The sequence below is a fragment of the Brassica napus genome, chromosome C3 (genome assembly GCF_020379485.1).
Source record: "Brassica napus cultivar Da-Ae chromosome C3, Da-Ae, whole genome shotgun sequence".
Lineage (NCBI taxonomy): Eukaryota > Viridiplantae > Streptophyta > Magnoliopsida > Brassicales > Brassicaceae > Brassica > Brassica napus.
The window spans coordinates 28,351,807-28,366,906 of NC_063446.1; the positions used below are offsets into that span (position 1 = coordinate 28,351,807).

Below are 15,100 nucleotides of genomic sequence, written 5' to 3' on the forward strand. Positions count from 1 at the left end.
CCGATCAGGTAATTAAATATACATATATCAATTCATAATGATTTATCATCATGGGTATTAATAACACTTATTTACAAATTAAATAATTTTTTAAATGGTACAGGTTTGTTATATCAAGTACCCTCGAGTTAGGAACAGAGATGATCCATGGGTCACTGTTACATCACTCAACCCGAGAGGCCGAGTTCATGAAAGTTCTGAGCTGGAAGACCCACTACAACCAAGCACATCCGGTAACTTAAGTGCAGCAGAAGATTTAGCTGCAGTTGGCCTTGTAGTCGATTTAACCGACTTTGGAGAGGAAGCCGTCGTTCACGTAGAGGATGAACCAGAGATTGGAGAGTTTCACCAAGATCCAGATTCAGATTCATCTGGTGATGATGACTCGGAAACAGAGTAGCATCGCCTTTTTTTTTTTAATATAAGAATACCGAGGAAATTCCGACGGATATTTAAGTGTCCGTCGGAATTTCCTCGGAATATTTTCATTTAACTGGACAAACCAGCCGCCAAATATTTTGCGAAAATTGAAATTAAAAATACCGAGGAAATTCCGACGGATAGTTTCCGTCGGACCCTGGGTTTTATAATGACGAAACACTTCTTCTTCCCCATTTCTCTCTTCTTCCTCTCCGGCGATCTATCTCTTCTTCCGGCGATCTCCCCCTTCTCTCGCGACGATCTCTCCGGCCAATCCTCTATAAACCTACACAAATCATGTAAGGACCCTATCCCACTCTCTTAGGTTCTATTTGTTAGGTTTTTATGTAGATTTGATGATTTTAGAAGTTTTTTTATAGATTTTTGTTAGGGTGATTGATTAGGATTGTGATTTGGTTGTGTAATAGGTTTAGAATTGTGATTTGGTTGGATAATTTGTTGTGTTGAATTGATTTAGAACTTTTTTATAAATTTTTAATTATTTTTGTATTTATAAAATCTATTTTTGTATATAAATTCGATTTTTGGATTTTACAAAACATTTTTTGTACATAAATTTGATTTTTTGGATTTTACAAAATGTTTTTTGTAATATAAATTCGATTTTTGGATTTATAAAAGATGATTTCATATTTATAAAAATATTTATATTTATTAAAACTAATTTTGTATTTATAAAACATTTTTTGATTTATAAACACTATTTTATTATTTTTTGTATTTATAAAAACTATTTTTAAATATGTTTTTCAATTAAAATTTATTAAAACTATTTTTAAATATGTTTTTTTAATTTATATATTTATTATAACTAATTTTAAATATTTTTTCAATTAATATTTATTAAAACTATTTTTAAATATGTTTTTTTTAATTTACAGGTCTACTGGTGATCAGATCCGGTCTCGATCTCGTCGTGCCTCACCACGAGGTCGTAGTGGTACGGGAAGCCACTCTCAGGGTTCGTTCAGCCACTCTCGGGGTTCGTCCAGCCACTCTCGGGGGTCGAGCAGCCACTGTCGGGATTCTTCATTTCCCGCTCTGGTTTTTGCTCCCGCTGCTGCATTCCCTTCCGTTGCTGCACCCCCTCCCGCTCCTCCAGTCGTTCCGGGAGTGATGACTGTTGCCCAGTTGGTTCAACAGCCCGGTCGTGAGCATCTTCTCTATCTCACTCCGTGTCCAAAGGGACGACGTCAAACATGGTAATTAAAAGTCTTTTTTTTCCTTTCATTAAAATTTGATTCATTATTAATAATTTTTTTCTTATATTAGGTTCAACCGATCTGGGAACGGGATCAGCGCATGGATCAACAATATGATGTACTCGAACCTCAGCAAGGGATATCCGACTTTCACTCACTTCCCTGCCGAGGACCAGGAGATGTGGTTTCGTCAGTTTGCGGTAAGTATTCTAATTTTTTAACTTATATTTTTAATCTTTAATATAAAATTTTTACAAATTGTATTTTTTTTCAGCAAGAGTTCACCTGGAATCCCGATCACACGAACTTTATCCGTGACGTCTTCGTCCATAAAGTTATGGACAACTATAGGAAAGTACATCTACGAGTGGAAGCAGAAGTGGCTCATCAACCAGGTTTTTTTTAATTTATCAAACAATTTTTTGAATTTATTAAACTATTTTTAGATTTATTAAACTATTTTATATTTTTTTTATTAAAAGGTCCCGAAGTCGATCAACAGCACGGTCTGGGAGGAGTTGTGTGTGCATTGGGATAAGGACGAGACGAAAGCTACCTCCGTGACCAAGTCCGCCAACCGCAAGAGCGATCGTGGCGGGAAGGGCATGTACAAGCACAATTCGGGTGCCCAGACTATTGCCACTCTGGGGGATCGCTTGGTAAGTTCAATCTTTTTTTTTTTAATTATTTAAGTATTTTTATTTTACTTTTTATGCATTTCTTCTAATTTCTAATGTTTGTTTAACTTTTGTTTTTTTCAAGGCGGATGAAAATGATGGGGAGCCGGTTGATGATTTCGTCCTAATGAAGACGGCGCATACCAACAAGCACACCGGGGAGATTGATGATGGTGTTGTGAGGGATGTGCTCAGCCTGATCGAAACTCAGAAGGAAGACGAAGAGACCCGTCTATCTCAGCTTCAAACCGACCTGGACGCCACTTCGACGGCTTCGACCAACTTGTCCCGGATTCGAATCAACGAAATCGTTGAATCGGTATGTTCTTTATAAAAAAGTTCAATTCATTTATTTCTTTATTTTCATTTTATCATCTTTTCTATTATTTAAATTTGTTTATTTTCTATTTCAGTCGGTTCCAAAGAAGAAGGGACGTTTGGCCGGTTTGGGTCGTCGAGCCCGGTCGGTTCCTCCTTCTGCACCACAGCCCTATGTTGATCCAGAAGTGCTTATGGACCAGTTGAAGGACAAAGATGACTGCATAGCTGCGTTGAAGCAAAATATGGCTGATCAAGAGGCGGGACGGGAGGCAACGAGGAAGCAGAACGAGCAAATGATGGAGATGATGAAGAGGATGTACCCGTAGTTTCTTTCTTTTTTTCAAAAACTCTGAATGTTTTTATTTTGGTATGTACAACTTTGAATATTATCTAATATGTTTTCTATTTCAATTTTTTTATATTTTCGAATTTCAATTAAAAAAATAAATTTTTAATTTAAAAAAAAAAATTATTTTTGGGAATATTCCGAGGAAGTGTATCCCTCGGGATATTCCGACGACAACTTCCTCGGAATATTCCGAGGGCATATCTCCTCGGAATATCCCGACGGATACACTTCCTCGGAATATTCCAACGGCAAAAGTTTCTCGGAATATTCCGACGGCCGAGGTTCGTCGGAATATTCCGATACCTCTTTTCTCTCGGAATGTTTCCGAGGACCGTTCCATCGGAAATATCCGAGGAGATACCGACGAACATTCCTAGAAAATGTTTCTTCGGAATGTCCTCGGAATCTTTAATTCTCGGCATTCCCTCGAAATTTTCCGAGGAAATTTTACTTTCCGACGAGAAATTTCCGACGACCGTTCTCGTCGGTATGTCCTCGGAATACCGTTATTCCGAGGACATACCGACGATATTTGTCGTCGAAATACCGGTGTTTTCTTGTAGTGAATGGCTCATACTAATTAGAGTTGGATATTTTTTTTATATATTAGACATTCCTTGTCTAATTCTTTCTTCAACGTGAGACTTAGTTTGATTTCTCACAGTTACAAACGACCATTGCACAAATCCATCTTAAACAGACCACAACAAAAAAGAGAAGAACCGGAAAGAAATTGAGACAATTAAAAGTAGCTCAAACTTATTCAAAGACTATCAAGAGAGAGAGATCACAAACGTGTGACAAATTCAAGCGCTACATGATCAATACTTGGTAATGGGAAGAACATGAACTTCAAATATACGAAGCAAATCGCCGGCGCTACGATGGAACCAACGATCTTATGGCCTTCCTCTTTGACTACCGAAAGCTGTGCCAGCTTCCAAAGGGATCAGATTCGCTTATTAGTCTTAACCAAACATTGGTAAAGGCCGCGGAGTCACTCCCACAGATATACCGTACGTTAGGCTTGGGACTTTTATCTGAGATCGGGATTCGATCCGAGATTCGATCCGGATCCGATCCGAAAATCTGGATATCCGGAGAGACCGAATCCGGATCCGAATAGTAAAATGTTGGATCCGTTAAAGCCGGATCCGGATCCGGATATCTTGATTTCTTAGTCCGGATATCTGGATCCGTAAGTTTTATCAATAACTATTTTTAAAATAGTAATGTATATATATATATAAACTAATTTTATTTAATATATTTTTATTTTTATAATAGTATATGTAAATTTTATGTAAATTTTGTAATATTATACATAAAAATAATTAAAAAATATATATTTTTTTTATTTTTAAATTTTTGTTAATATTTTATATGTATTAATATTATTTTTATTTATTTTAAGGATCCAAATCCGGATCCGGATATTACAATTTTTAGAAAGATATCCAACACCCGGATATCCGAGAACCCCGGATCCGGATAAGTATAGTATAATTATGGATCTGCCGGATAAAGATCCGGATCCGGATACCTTAAAATTGTCCGGATACCCGATCCGTCCCAGGCCTACCGTACGTGCCATTCACTGCCTTACTATATTCACTTGAACATTTGAGCTCAAACTGTAATTAGAGTAACTCAAAACAAAACAAATTTGGAACTAGTCTATAAGAAGAAGAAAAAAAAGAAATCATCTGATGAAAAGAAAATTAAATTTTATGGGTCTATAACATAGGCAAAGGAACCGGTCGTTTTTTTTTTTTTGTCAACCATTGCATTTATATGAGTCCAATGGGCAAGTTTTACGAGCTAATTCAAGCCCATACAATTAACATTATTATGCCCAAAACGAAACCCAACAACTAAAGATCTCGATCCTTTCCATGATCGACACGTGCTTGTCAACGTGGCTTCGTTACTTCAGAATCGAGGAACGAGAAGCGGTGCCGGAAACCTCGCCGGACAAACCTCCAGTCTCTGCCTCCGATTCGCTTGAACAAGCTTGCATGTTCTTCTTCCTTCAAACTCCGAGGAACCAAAAGTCTTCTTCTCTAATCGTTAGAGATGAGTTCAGAGAAAGCTCCAGTAGAATCAATAACAGAATTTTGTCAGAACACTAGCCTATAGGGCAGCTCCAACTCTTCTGAATTCTGTATCAAATTCTCCAAAGCATATCCAAATCTCAGTTCTTGATTCCTATGGATACTTTGCCTAAACATGAAGCAAAGATTGATACCAACTCAAAATCAAAACCAAGCTTTCTAACAAAGAAGGGAATCGGTTCTCTAGGTCCAACGGCATAAAATTAATCGAAACAGAAGGAGAAGAAACTCTGACTTTAACTTCCGATCAACACAAGGTCGGAGTTTTATTTAGGCTTCGAATGTTAAAAGCAGTTCAATCGGGACAGATCAAGCAGATCATGCAGATCAAGCAGGACAAATGCAGATCAAGCAGGACAAATGCAGATTAAGCGGGACAAGTGCAGATCAAGTGGATCATGCAGGAAAAAACCAGATTAAACCGATCAAATAATTTAGTATAACTTATGAATGACAAAATCAGTTCAAAACTATACATCATATATTAAAACAATAAAAATGACACCTAGATATCTAAACAAATATCTTAGTTGTTATAGGATCGCCTGAAATATCTGTAAATATTTTATAAAATACCTATACTTCTTTTATTTTCTTATTTAAAAAAATAAAAAATTATATGACAAAAAATAATAAATAGAGAATGATAAGTTTTTATTGTTAAAATTGTAAATAAAATAAAATAAAAATATTATATTCATAAAACTAGATAAATATATTTTTAAAGTTATGTGTTGTAACAAAGTTATTTATTGACCAAAACAAAAAAAAAGCAGATCAATACCACTAAATGTTGGCGGATGAGATCTGCATCTCCTGTTTTTTTCACAAAAAGACAAAAAATATTGAACTGCATGCAGATCTCCTGTTTGAAATGCTTTTGCAAACAGAAAACGGTGAATGGTAAATGCAGTGCGGGAGAACTGCACTTGTCCCGCTCTTCCATTCGGACACTTATTCAAACCAACTCGGGTACAAAGAGAAACATGAAGCACGAACTCGAAATTGGTTTGAAAACAGTACAAAATCGTCTAAACGAAAATACAAAGTCGCCTAGCGAAAATCAAAATCGATCAAAGATCGAAAGTATATTACATACAAAAAAGTCGATTAAATCTCTCCCCCTTCTGAAATATGTGAAATTGTTAAGAAGGGATGGAGAGAAAATTTTCTCTCTCTATAATAGAGAGAGAATCTATGCCTATCTGTTTTAGATGTCGGGAACCGGTCGTTTAGACATCTCGATTTTATACAACAATTTTACTTGTAACTAGGGCACGATGAAAAATTATATAAATAATAAAGGCATAAATTTATATTTTAACATAGGGCATTATGCAAATTTAAAAAATGTCAGACCGGCTCTGTCGATAACAAACTGATCTGGTCAAACTAATTAAATTTTATGGGCCTATAACAAGACCGGATGTTTGGAATCTATGGTTGCACAGTAGATTTCTTGAAGCTGCTCAAAGCAAAAAAGATCAATTTTGCATCCGAAGAAAGAGTTGGGACCAGTAAAACAAACATTTTAACAATTTTTAAAAAATGTTAAAAGCATATTCGCGTAGAGTCTAAAGTCTAGACTATGATTAAGGTAGATAAACCTTAATTAAAAGGCTATTAGGGACTCGTTTTGTTAGATTATGAGGTAAATGAAGCCAGTGGCAGAGCTATATGGTGGGGAGGGGGGTCAGCTGACCCCGTGATTTTTATAAAAAAATGAAATTCACTTATGCATGTTAGGTAGTTTTTAGATTATTTGGTGAAAAGCCTGAAGCTTGACCCTCTTAACTCAACATCAATTCTTTCTTTTGACCCATTTTTACATCTTCTAATGATATTTACATAATTAATTTAATAAATGACCCATGTAAAATGTGATCTTGGCTCCGCCACCGAATGTAGCTCTTATCCTTTTATCTTTGACATGGTAAACAGAGCTTATCAAAAGCCTAAGAAATACAGTAAATTTTTATTTTAGTTTGTTTCAAAAGAACGAATATGATGACGCATGGACGTATCTGCCTCCGCCAGTCATATCCGCTGGTGGTTTTTAAACAATGATTAGATACAGAAACATTGCAAAAGATTTTGAAAATTTCATAAATAATGATAACGTCATATCGTACTTGTCTGATTCATTTTATCGCAATTTTCAACCTCATTTCGTCATCATTGTTAGGTTGCTAAAAATATCTTCTCGATATCGCACATCTTTGAATTTCAAATTCTCTATCCAATTTCAGTTAACATTTTATTTTTAAACCTTAATTCTCTACTGTAATGCATGAACTTTTTAAACAATTTCTTACTTTTCTGTTGTATAAATTTAGTTCACAAAAAGCATTTTAACATGAAGAGGTCTCGTGTGTAGTAAAAAAGAAAAGTCAAAGACTACGAAATAGTAAGTAGTTAAAGTAGTCTCGTTAATAACTAGAAATAAATGTAACATTTTTTCCAAAAGCAAAAATTTACAAAAATAAGAACGAGAAATAAATGACCAAATATAAAAAAGAAAAGTCAAAGACTACGACGATCTCTTCTTTAAGGACGAAAATGACGTTTCTTTCTAATTATAGTATCTAAAATCCACCCGTTCTTGAGGAAACTGACGATCATAAGAACAAGAAGAGCGTTTTTCTTGTTGCGGTTGGACCATCCTCACGCCGCTAACGCTACTTCTAGCCGCCATAATCTCTTCAAGCGACAACTTCTTTTTATCAGGACGCTGTCTCGGCGCACTATGGGAACGCACCTTGGCCTTAAACGACAGCGTATTAGCCATATAGCTCGGTGACATCAAACCAGGATGACTTGGTCTAAAACAAGCGTCTCTACAAACGCTCTTTGCTGGCGAAGGTGGAGTGTAGTAGTAGTGATGATTATTCACTGCTGACGAATAGAATCTCGGCGTGTTTTGAGCCGTAGGAAACTTACATTTATCTCCTGGAAAACTCCACTCGATATCATCTCCATGTTCAGATACATCAACGTTCAGTCTCCTCGATCTTGACTTTGTCTTGTAAGTGTCAATCTCAACAATCTTGGGACTGGTCTCATTGTACGTGTTGTTGTTGTTATGTTTCTCGACAGAGACTGATATTCTCTTGCTGTGGACCTCGCTTCTTGAATCATCAGATCTCTCCTATTATATATCAATCAATCCACCAAAAACATAAGTTTGACTATTTATAAAAGAATTGAGAGTAATAGAATTAGAAATGAAAGGCTCTTCTTACGAGAGAATGTCTAGGATGTATGTGTAACATGTTGTTGCGGTTGATGCGTTGAGAACGAACGCTAGTTTGTGCTCTGATGAGAGCTTGCATGCTATGAAGCGTTTCGGCGGGGCGTTTGCGGACTAAGTATCCTCTCACCAAAGCTTGTAACTTCACTATACCTTTCAACGCTCTTAACGCTTTCCTCGCCTAAAAAAATATTCAAATTTAATATTAAAAATAATAATAATAATCACATTGGAAAATAATCTAGCAAAGACATGTACAGTTACATTAAGGAGCGAGCAATGTACAGGCATGCTTCATGTCGAAAATGATGACAGAAAGAGTTTTTGGAGATAGTTTTGATAATTTACCAAATAGCCCTTGAAGATTGTTTGAATTTTAACGGCCGCCCACCGTTCCATTGTGGTCCCGGAATATCCTCCCGATCTTCCGTTACTTGTTAGCCTGACCACCGCGACGGCAGCTTGAGCCGCTGCAACTGCTGCGTCTGCGGCTGCGGCAGTGGCGGCAGCAACTGCAATAGCGTGTTTGTTCTGTTCTATGTCTGTTTCTGCCAAGTAGGTTCTGAGCCAGACAGAGTCTGCTTGGAGTGTTTTTCCGTAAACGAGGGACCCACCGGTTTCTCCTCTTCCGTCGCCGGAAACTGGGCTCTCTTTCTCTTTGCTCTTTTTCATACCGAAAATGCCCTTAAACCATCTCGATGCTCTGCCCATCTTCTTTCAGCCTCAAGAACGGCCAAAGATGTTTTCTTCGCGATTTAAAAAGAAAAAAGAATCAGAGATGACAAATCACAAATACCCAGAAGAACTTATCTGCAGAAAATGGAGAGGAAAACAAAATTTATGGCACTGAAACTGAAGACGATGTTTAGTGACGAAGCACCGTAAAAAACAAAGGAGAAAAGAACTGAAGAGCGAGAGAGATGGATGGAGCAATGGAATTACGTTCCTGAAAATATATATCAGGTTCACATTTATATATATGAGTATTATTTGAATTTAAATTTGAGCAAAGGACAGATAGGTTAATTTATATAAAAAAAAATATTACAGTTTATTTGTTGGGCTTTTTGCAAAATTGACCTATAACTTAAAGTCAAACACAAAACTAACCTCTTTTTTTTTGAAAATTGGTTTTGCCCTATTCACCCCACAAGTTCATATAATTTACGAAAATGCCATCAATTTTTTTTTTCTTTTTTTTTCGAAAATGACATTTTTACTCTCTCACCCTCATCATCTTCAAGTAATTACAAGATTGTCATTGTCATCAATACCACAACCACCATGAACAACCAATTTGAAGCTCTTAATGCTCCCAAAATCGATTTACCCTTCTTCTTTTTTCATTCTTGTGAACTAAACACAACATATCTCTCACTTTCTCTCCACAATGAGCTAAAAAAACCCAAGATTTTGATTCTAAATTTTTTATGGTTCATAGAGTCATAGAAGCTAACGATTCTGGGTGGGTTACTTTCGTTTGTGATTCTGTGTGCTTGGAGAAGCCTTATGTATGCTAAGGAACTTATCTCACCAATTTAAGGTATGACATCGAGTTTTTTTCCAGATCTGTTCGTCAGACGACTTACTTGGGAAGTCGTCTGGCTGTAGACAACTTACCTGGAAGTCGTCTGGTCAACGCAGATGTTATTTTTGCAATTGACTTTGAAATCTGTAACCTGAGACGACTGAAAGTTGAGTCGTCTATTTTTGTTTGGTTTCAAAAAAATTTCCAAAGAACCTAGACGACTTACATTTCAGTCGTCATAGGTTAGTTTTGCATTTGACTGGATAATTTCAGAAGTTTGACTTCCCCAGACGACTTACATTTCAGTCGTCTGGCGAAAATTAAAATAACAATATTTTTTTAAAAGTAGACGACTTACAGTTAAGTCGTCATAGGTTAGTTTTGCAATTGAAAAAAAAACTTCAAAATTTAATTATACACAGACGACTTATAATTCAGTCGTCCACGAGACGACTTACTTGTAAGTCATCCAAGATTTTTTTCCGAGATTCTGGTCAAACCTCGTAAATCCTGGACGACTTACATTTCAGTCGTCTCGTGGACGACTGAATTATAAGTCGTCTGTATATAATTAAATCTTGAAGTTTTTTTTTTCAATTGCAAAACTAACCTATGACGACTTAACTGTAAGTCGTCTACTTTTAAAAAAATATTATTATTTTAATTTTCGCCAGACGACTGAAATGTAAGTCGTCTGGGGAAGTCAAACTTCTGAAATTATCCAGTCAAATGCAAAACTAACCTATGACGACTGAAATGTAAGTCGTCTAGCTTTTTTGGAGTTTTTTTTTAGCCAAACAATAGTAGACGACTTATTTTTCAGTCGTCCGAAATAACAGATTTCAAAGTCAATTGCAAAAATAACCTCTGTGTTGACCAGACGACATATATTTTAGTCGTCTGGACTACTTAGATTGAGGTCGTCCGCTTCGATCTTTAATAAACTTTCGTTTTCTTTGTTCTAAGTTTGCTAATGTGTTTTATTTTGACTTTTTCAGATGATGCGTCAGTTACATGCAGTGTATGGAGAATGGTTGTTGAAAGATGGATGTTGGAATTTTGTGGTTGATCATTTCAAAGGAGCGAGAATGTTATTTTTAAATGAAGGTTCGACACATGCTGATCTTGTTGCAATGGCTCAAGAAGATTATAACCTGGACATGAACACAGAGTCTGTTGAGCTAACCTACTCATTACAACAGATGGCTCCAGACCTTCCTCCTATTCATGTTACAAGTGATAGACAAGTTCAGAACTTGCTCGAGATAACTAAAACGCATGAAGTACGTCTTTGTGTATCAAGCTTTAGCAAGATGAGAACGGTTTCAGAGGAAAGGGATGAAGCTGAGGAGGGGGATGAAGCTGAGGAGGGGGATGAAGCTGATGTGAGCGATGAAGATGAAGAGGGGGATGAAGCTGAGGAGGGGGATGAAGCTGAGGAGGGGCATGAAGCTGAAGAGGGGGATGAAGCTGAGGATCATGATGGGGAGGAGGATGCTGACATCCCTGTTGTCGCTGATGTTGAGGATTATAGTGAGTATGGAAAGGTTAAAGATGAGGATGAGGAAGAAGATGATGAAATCTGTTTTGATGATTACAAAGGGGCATATGGTTGTGAAGGAGAAGGATCATCTGCAGACAGAATCTATATCAACCAGAGTTTTGCTAGTAAGGATGCACTGCTTTCAGAGTTGCGGTTGACAGCGGTGAGGCGTAGGTTCTCCTTCAGAATATTAAGTCAACGAAAACTCTGTTTGTGGCAACATGTCGTGTTAGTGGTTGTCAATGGAAGGTCCGAGCAAGTGTGAAACATGGGACTAAAACGTTTTGGGTAACCAAGTATTTGGCAACTCATACATGTTCCATCCCAGACAGAATCGCTCAGCGGAAACGTTGTACTCCGAAGTACATTGGTCGACTTTTCATAGATCGAGTGGGAATCATTGATGGGTTGAATCTGCAGCATATCAAAGATGCAATGAAGAACATGTTTGGCATGACACTTGATTACACCACTTCATACAGAGCACTGTTATATGCGCAAGAAATGGTGAGAGGATCAGCGGAAGACGGGTATGAGCGACTGCCTTCATATTTGGAGCAAATCAAGGCAGCAAATCCGGGTTCTATCACAGCTATAGAACTTGATTCTCTGAATAGATTTAAGTATCTATTTCTTGCTTTTGGAGCTTCGATCAGAGGATTTAAGTATCAGAGAAGGGTCATTGTGGTAGATGGGACTCACCTAAGTGGGAAGTATAGGGGTACTATGTTGGTTGCAGCCGCACAAGACGGTAATTTTCAGATATATCCATTGGCTTTTGGGATCGTAGATGGTGAGAATGATGAATCTTGAGAATGGTTTTTCACAAAATTAGCGAGCTGTGTATCTGATGAGTATCCTCTGGTGATAGTCTCCGACAGGCACGCCTCCATTATAAATGCGTGTGAAAAGGTGTTTCCTTGGGCAACCCGAGGAATATGTTATTATCACCTTCAACAGAATATTGTCAAAAAGTATAAAGGGAAGCATCTCTTGTACTTGGTGAAAGGTGCTGCTTATGCTCATACACTTTACGATTTTGATCGGTACATGGATGAGATACGGAGTGCAAATCCGGATCTTGCTGATTATCTGGAGGAAGCCGATGTGACCCTATGGTCTAGGGTTCATTGTCAGGGAGACAGGTACAACTTAAAAACGAGCAATATCGCTGAATCAATTAACTCCGCACTGAAGTGAGCAAGAGGATTTCCTATTCAGTTCCTGCTGGAGTTCATAAGGGAGAAGCTAGGAAGGTGGTACTGGAAAAGGAGAGGAGATGCTTTGAGTCTTACAACTCAACATAGTCGGGGTGTTGAACACTTGCTTGCTGTCCGAGAGGAGAACGCGTATACTCTGAGAGTCCAACAAATTGATGGATGGACGTTCTTTGTGAAAGGTGGCAATAGGGACTGTAATGTTGATCTGGAACTTCAAAAGTGTGATTGTGGTGTCTATCAAGTGGAGAAAATACCTTGCTCTCATGTTATAGCAGCTGGAACAGCAGCTGGCTAGGATCATCACTCGGTAAGTCGGCTGCAGGACTCACAAGACAGAGCTCTCTCGAGGAACTCGGTTCTGTAGTAAGACTCGGTTCTTTGGCTTCTTTCCGTCCTGCTTTCGCCCCATTCACACTTTCACTCTGCAATTTCGAGTTCACAGTGTTTAAAAACTATTAACAAAAGCCCTTACAGCAAAGATCAAATTCACACTAGAAACAAAGCACACATGTTCAGAATCAAGGCATACAGTGGTTCATCAAAGCACACTAGAAACAAAGCACACATATTCATCCAAGCACACAAGAAACAAAGCACATCAGTCCTGACTCTTCCTAACACTTTGCCTAGTGACTCTCTTCTCTGCAATTTTGGGAGAGGTTTTGGTACTAACCCCGGGTTCGTTAGCAGGTTTTGGTGGATTTGAAGTGGTTGTAAGTTGACGATCATCAGATGAACCCCCTCTGTTGGTGATTCCTACCTTCTTCTCCACAGCTACCATCCTATCCGCCAGTAACTTGAGCTCCTTAAGGCACGTCCCAAAGCCAAGATTAATGGCATCAGATATTTCCTTCAAGGACTTTTCAATCAGCTGATGCGTCATCCCTTCACTACCCGCCGCAGGTGTCTCAGCAGAAACAGAAGACCCTTTACGAGCTTTCTTCTGAGGTCTGCTACTTTCTTCCTTCACAACACTCTCTGACTTCACGGGACTCACTTCATTATTCACTGGACTCACTTCCATCTTCACAATCTTGCGAGTACCGGTGACTGGCCAGCATTCCATGGTCCACTCCCATCCAGGATCATTAAACATGACTTTAATTATGTTATCCGCGGCAGGGTCATCTACGTCTCTGTCCCATTTTGGAAACATTTCATCAAAATCCTTCTGAACGAAGTTCTTCACGATAGTCTGCAATAAATAAAAGATATAAACTTAGTTAAGTCGTCTGAGAAGAATTTTGTTCTCAGACTACTTAAAGTTAAGTCGTCTGAGAAGTATTTTGTTCTCAGACGACTTAAAGTTAAGTCGTCTGGAAGTCTTCCAACAAAAAGACCACTCAGACGACTTAAAAGTAAGTCGTCTGAGTGGTCTTTTGTTGGAAGACGATCCACACGACTTAACTTTAAGTCGTCTGAGAAGTCTTAGGAGTGAAGTTAAGTACCTGTTTATTGATAGCAGCCTTAAAACATTTGCGTTGTCTTTTGCCACCCCTGTAAGCCAGCAACAGTGGAGACGGTCTGTTTGGTATGGGAGACCCATAATTAGCACCCAATTCTGGCATAGCATAGTACGCCCACACTTGGAGCACTTGTATGAACCCATCAACAGTGTAACCAGTTTGCGTCAAGTCTTTTGCCTTCAGAGAATCCATCAGCACCTTAAACGCCACTCTCCCCCATGGATAATTCTCAAATTTTTCTAAATCCATCACTAGCCTTGCAAGACTAGCTGATGTAGCGGATGAGAACTTTTTCCCTTCGATGTATCTTGCGTAGATGGCAAGGTATCCCAGCCGCATGCGATCGTCCGGAGACCACTCGTCGCAGTTGTAAAATGCTTATGTTATCTGTTCAATACTTGGCCCAGTATCGATATCAACACGCATCTTCTCCCAGAAAGCAGCCATCTCCGACGTAACCTCACACCTTGGATTTTCCAGGTCCTTGATGTAATCGCAGTTCAGCCCAGTGAGGTGTTCAAACTCTATCAGTGAAAACCTCACAGGTTGTGAAACGACAAGACTCCAGAGCTCAAACTTCTTCTTGATGTCCAGCTGGAAACAGAGCAAAAAATGTACCAGCCTTGAAGTCCAACCAAAGTCAAGCTCCTTGAATTTGATGAACACTCCTAACTTCGACGCCTTCAGATCCTCATATTCGTCAGCTGTGAGACAATCACATAGAGCTTTAAACAACTTCATGTCATCAGAATGATACGAAATGCTCCTGATTGCATCGGGCTCTTCTCCTAATGTAAACATCATCGGCGGGAGTTCTGGTAAATCCATTTTAAGGCCTGCAAATAATCACAAACAACCATCTCAAACACATAGGTTGCGCACTATGCTAAATGTTATAGAAGACTTGCAGACGGCTTCCATGAAGTGAGAAGACTACTCAGACGACTTCCAGGAAGTGAGAAGACTACTTGGACGACTTCCAGGAAGTC

General features: G+C 38.3%; 2 protein-coding genes across 3 annotated transcripts; one reads left to right on the top strand and one right to left on the bottom strand.

The window, feature by feature from the left end:
- Positions 1–384: 384 nt before the first annotated feature.
- LOC125584521 lies at positions 385–3,052 on the top strand. Of its 2 annotated transcripts, none has more exons than XM_048753126.1 (7): positions 385–719; positions 1,323–1,643; positions 1,714–1,843; positions 1,918–2,038; positions 2,126–2,302; positions 2,406–2,639; positions 2,734–3,052. In XM_048753126.1, exons 5-7 carry the CDS (start codon positions 2,249–2,251, stop codon positions 2,965–2,967), a joined length of 522 nt encoding a protein of 173 aa, XP_048609083.1. In that variant the 5' UTR covers positions 385–719; positions 1,323–1,643; positions 1,714–1,843; positions 1,918–2,038; positions 2,126–2,248; the 3' UTR covers positions 2,968–3,052. Both variants share the same exon structure in this region; 1 of them encodes a protein (XP_048609083.1).
- A 4,457-nt stretch (positions 3,053–7,509) lies between these two features.
- On the bottom strand, positions 7,510–9,393 carry LOC111205383 (protein IQ-domain 26-like). The gene is made up of 3 exons (XM_022701109.2): positions 8,703–9,393; positions 8,347–8,535; positions 7,510–8,252 (listed from the first exon to the last, which is right to left on the bottom strand). Exons 1-3 carry the CDS (start codon positions 9,063–9,065, stop codon positions 7,677–7,679), a joined length of 1,128 nt encoding a protein of 375 aa, XP_022556830.1. The 5' UTR covers positions 9,066–9,393; the 3' UTR covers positions 7,510–7,676.
- Between the last annotated feature and the right edge of the window lie 5,707 nt (positions 9,394–15,100).

What these genes read in the sequence shown, in the direction of transcription:
- LOC125584521 (XM_048753126.1), top strand. Translation starts at nt 2,249, where the DNA reads ATGTACAAGCACAATTCGGGTGCCCAGACTATTGCCACTCTGGGGGAT. An exon ending in CCACTCTGGGGGATCGCTTG is followed by an intron (nt 2,303 to 2,405) that starts GTAAGTTCAATC and finishes GTTTTTTTCAAG; the next exon opens with GCGGATGAAAATGATGGGGA. An exon ending in TCAACGAAATCGTTGAATCG is followed by an intron (nt 2,640 to 2,733) that starts GTATGTTCTTTA and finishes TTTCTATTTCAG; the next exon opens with TCGGTTCCAAAGAAGAAGGG.
- LOC111205383 (XM_022701109.2), bottom strand. Translation starts at nt 9,065, where the DNA reads ATGGGCAGAGCATCGAGATGGTTTAAGGGCATTTTCGGTATGAAAAAG. An exon ending in CAATCTTCAAGGGCTATTTG is followed by an intron (nt 8,536 to 8,702) that starts GTAAATTATCAA and finishes ATATTTTTTTAG; the next exon opens with GCGAGGAAAGCGTTAAGAGC. An exon ending in TACATCCTAGACATTCTCTC is followed by an intron (nt 8,253 to 8,346) that starts GTAAGAAGAGCC and finishes GATATATAATAG; the next exon opens with GAGAGATCTGATGATTCAAG.